The sequence below is a fragment of the Lactuca virosa genome, chromosome 8 (genome assembly GCF_052849685.1).
Source record: "Lactuca virosa cultivar CGN04683 chromosome 8, Lactuca_virosa_CGN04683_v6, whole genome shotgun sequence".
Taxonomy (NCBI): domain Eukaryota; kingdom Viridiplantae; phylum Streptophyta; class Magnoliopsida; order Asterales; family Asteraceae; genus Lactuca; species Lactuca virosa.
The window spans coordinates 201,381,939-201,385,539 of NC_136433.1; the positions used below are offsets into that span (position 1 = coordinate 201,381,939).

General features: G+C 32.7%; 1 protein-coding gene across 1 annotated transcript; it reads right to left on the bottom strand.

Moving 5' to 3' along the window:
• Positions 1–852: 852 nt before the first annotated feature.
• On the bottom strand, positions 853–2,766 carry LOC145133448 (protein SPEAR3-like). The gene is made up of 5 exons (XM_079068390.1): positions 2,441–2,766; positions 2,087–2,188; positions 1,775–1,842; positions 1,204–1,288; positions 853–1,098 (listed from the first exon to the last, which is right to left on the bottom strand). Exons 1-5 carry the CDS (start codon positions 2,606–2,608, stop codon positions 997–999), a joined length of 525 nt encoding a protein of 174 aa, XP_078924516.1. The 5' UTR covers positions 2,609–2,766; the 3' UTR covers positions 853–996.
• Between the last annotated feature and the right edge of the window lie 835 nt (positions 2,767–3,601).

Consider the following 3,601-nt stretch of genomic DNA (forward strand, 5'->3'; position numbering starts at 1 on the left):
CCTTCCTAGGAGTAAATTACTGATATCGTCCCTATGGTTTTGCTCAAAATTGCACGTTTAGTCCCTAACTTTTATTTTGCACTCGGATCGTCCCCGTGGTTTGATTTTGTTATGTTTTTCGTCTTTATGGTTTGATCAAAATTGCACGTTTGGTCCCTAACTTTATGTATGTAAGGGACGAAAAATGCAACAATTCAAACCATAGGGACGATCCTAGTGCAAAAGAAAAGTTAGGGACCAAACGTGCAGTTTTTACCAAACCATAGGGACGATTTCAATAATTTGCAACAAAGTACCCACTAATTCCATTCGGTCGGTATAGGAGTATTGGACATTACGCAATAAATATCTTGTAAAATATTAGGGTTTTGTATTAGTTTTATCTCAAAATACACACCGAGTTTTAAAATTTGCAACGGAATACTCACTACTTCCATCCTGTTGGTATAGGTGCATTGGAATGGTATCCTTTCCTAAGTAGTGGAGGGTTCAAGTCCATAGCAGACAAAAGATAAACAAGTAGCAGTAGGATTAGTGAGGATGTGTCTGTGTGTTTCGGTTTTAAAAAACACTGATTCCATTCCGTGGCTAAACCAATAATCTCTCAAAAAAATTCTTTTAATTATATTAGAGTAACAATTACCATTTTTCTTACAAAAAGAAAACTTTTACTTCACATTTTGAAGTCAAAACGTCAATTGTGAACTCTTCGGAGACGAATGTAGTATATTGCTTTTTGTATTGAAGATGTTTTGTCTTCTGGAAAACATATAAATATTTATACCAATCCCTCAGTGACTATTTGAATCAAATTATGAAACCAGTCATGCATAGCGATTTGGCTACCCAAAAAACAAAAAACACAAAATCAACAATCTTGATTAGTTGCATCCAGAACTTTGGAATTTCCGACTGGTTTTGGTTCTTTTTGAATCTATGATTTAACAAGAAGATGAAAATCGTTACATATTTGCACCCTCACGAGTATACACTTTACTACAGCGAAAGTCTTAGTTCCAAATCCAATTCTTGACTGCCATTTGAATTAGAATTCTGAGAGATAGAGCCCATTGAGTCATTCCTAATCTTCAGCGAGTCCTATACATATGATATAAATTACAAAAAACATGTTATTATGCACAAAACAAATCATTAGTTTTGTAGAAACAAAGCAACATCTCGTTTTGCACCATGTACACTTACCTCTACTTCAACTTGAAAGAGGTGTCTAGTAATTCCTGGTTGGCCATAATGTTGAGCTTCAAATATAACATTGTTTACATTCCATCTGGTTCGAAGATGGTAGGTTTAAATTAATCAACAGCTGGAGATGTAAATTCTTGAAAAGAATTGACGTTCGTTTTCAAAGAAAAAATGGTACAATTTGGTGTAAGAAGGATTTTGAATTTATAGTTTTGTTATTCAAATGACAAGAAAGTTAATATATAAGTGTCATTTTGTTTATGGAGAAAATAAAGGCAATAATAGATTAACCTTTATAAAAACTATCAAGTAGACATATTAATTACGGAGATTACACCACCAAGTTGCTTTATTATAGTCTAATCGTGTCACAGATCTTAAAAATTCTTCATGTCTCTTGAAAGTATCAAGATTTTAGTTTGTTAACATGCACATAAACAGCATTTATGACAACTTTGAAATTAAGAAAATTTTAAACTAATTAAAATGTAGATTTTGTTTGAGAAGAGGGAGTACAGATTAAGTTATTAACTATCGACTTGGCAGTAATAAACAACCAAAAGAATAATACCTCGGGTCACTACTAAACTGTGCTTGACCATATATCGTGTTTGATCTTTCTAGTTCGCCCATAGCCATCTGCAAAACAATCGTAAATTTTAAAAAAAAATAAATAAAAGGAATGCGCCTAGTCTGTCAATAACAGTTTTCGCAAAAAATAATGTTGGATTTAAGCCATGACCTAAAAGCTCAATCTAGCAATGGCAAAGGACCAAAGGTACGGATCCCTAGGTCTTATATTATCAACTAAAAGGAATTTAAAAGGAGGAATTCGTCATATATAGTGATTATTTAGAAAATATGAGAATTATTTAGCACACACCATGATGTTTTGTTGTCCTTGTGAGGTGTTATATGTTGTCGATGATGATGTATATGAGAAAGAAGAGGGTGGCGAATATGCTGTTTGAATTCTGACATCCTCCTGCATATATATATACATACATTCAATCATACAATCTCCAACAAGAAGTTACGAAGTAGAGTAAAGAAACCTAAAGTGTTGTGTAGTTGGTCAACTAGAACCCATATGTCTGGAGTCCCAATCAAACCACCAGGTATCTCAAAGCTATCAGGCTTTGAATCCCGAGGCATGATCAGTTTGATCAAAACTACTCGCACAAGTCGTCTCATGAAAGTTGACTAAATGTGTAAGGTTGAGAGAGATGGGGCATACCTGTGGATGAAACCCCAATTGGCTATGGAGTCTAATCTTCTCTAACTGAGCAACACCAAGGCCTCTCTGGGGTTGTTTTGGTTTGTCTGAGTTACTCTTTTTGCCTTTTCTTGACGATGATCCACCTGCAGATCTCTCATTTCCTGAAGCACCTCTAAAATAATTCATATTGATGATATCTTTATGATCTCTTAAAATCTTTCTTGCTTGAGAATTAGACTTCCCTTCCTTCTTAATTCTTTAAATCTGTCAAATGATTTGGAGAAGATAGAGATCTCTCCCAAAACTGGTCCCCTTTTTAAAGCTGTTAAAAAACCTAAGTAATTAATGCATCGCTGGATATCAGATTGCATTTAGATATAGTATAAAATAGTATCTCCTCGTGATTTCTTTATATATTTAGGTAGATTTTATGCTCTTTTCCCACTCAAAATTAAAAGAACTTCTAGAAATATAATATTTTTAAATATATCTGGTTATGGACTCTCGGGGATAGACAAATAACACTTGATAGTGATTGTGTCAATAAGAACTCAATAAAATAGATGATATCATTGCAATAAAATAAGCAATCATGAAATATTGGGAATATCCCATCCCCCCCCCCCCCCCCCCCCCCCCCCCCCCCCCCCCTCTTCTTCAATGGCGAATTTCGTATTTTATTTTGGGAATTAAAAATCTCATATTCCTATACACATAAATTTCTAAAATCTATTATTTCTTTAGTTTGGAAGAATTTACAATTCTATTTGTGTCTAAAGCTTTCTCCTACGTTCAGATATGTAGACATAAGTTCGATGATCGCTCACCGTGATTTCCTGCTCAGCCATTATTTCAAGTTAATTTACATTTCCACTTAAGAGTTTTGAAGACCTTATTTTCTAAAAAAATTTAAAAATTATACCAAATGAACTTTCTTGAGTTTAGACTTAAAAAGATAATATATTTTTTTTGGTGCTCATATATATATATATATATATATATATATATATATATATATATATATATATATATATATATAGAGAGAGAGAGAGAGAAATGTTCAAATCTTTCTCACATTTATTGTGTGCTACAATGTACCAATAACAATTTAGTAAAAATTAAATTATTATTTAATCAAATAAAGATAGATATTAAATTATTTCTATAATTATATGTATA

Coding starts and splice junctions, on each gene's coding strand:
- LOC145133448 (XM_079068390.1), bottom strand. CDS start 2,608: ATGAATTATTTTAGAGGTGCTTCAGGAAATGAGAGATCTGCAGGTGGA. Junction 1,843..2,086: donor AAGGACAACAAAACATCATG/GTGTGTGCTAAA, acceptor ATTGTTTTGCAG/ATGGCTATGGGCGAACTAGA. Junction 1,099..1,203: donor TCTTTCAAGTTGAAGTAGAG/GTAAGTGTACAT, acceptor TCATATGTATAG/GACTCGCTGAAGATTAGGAA.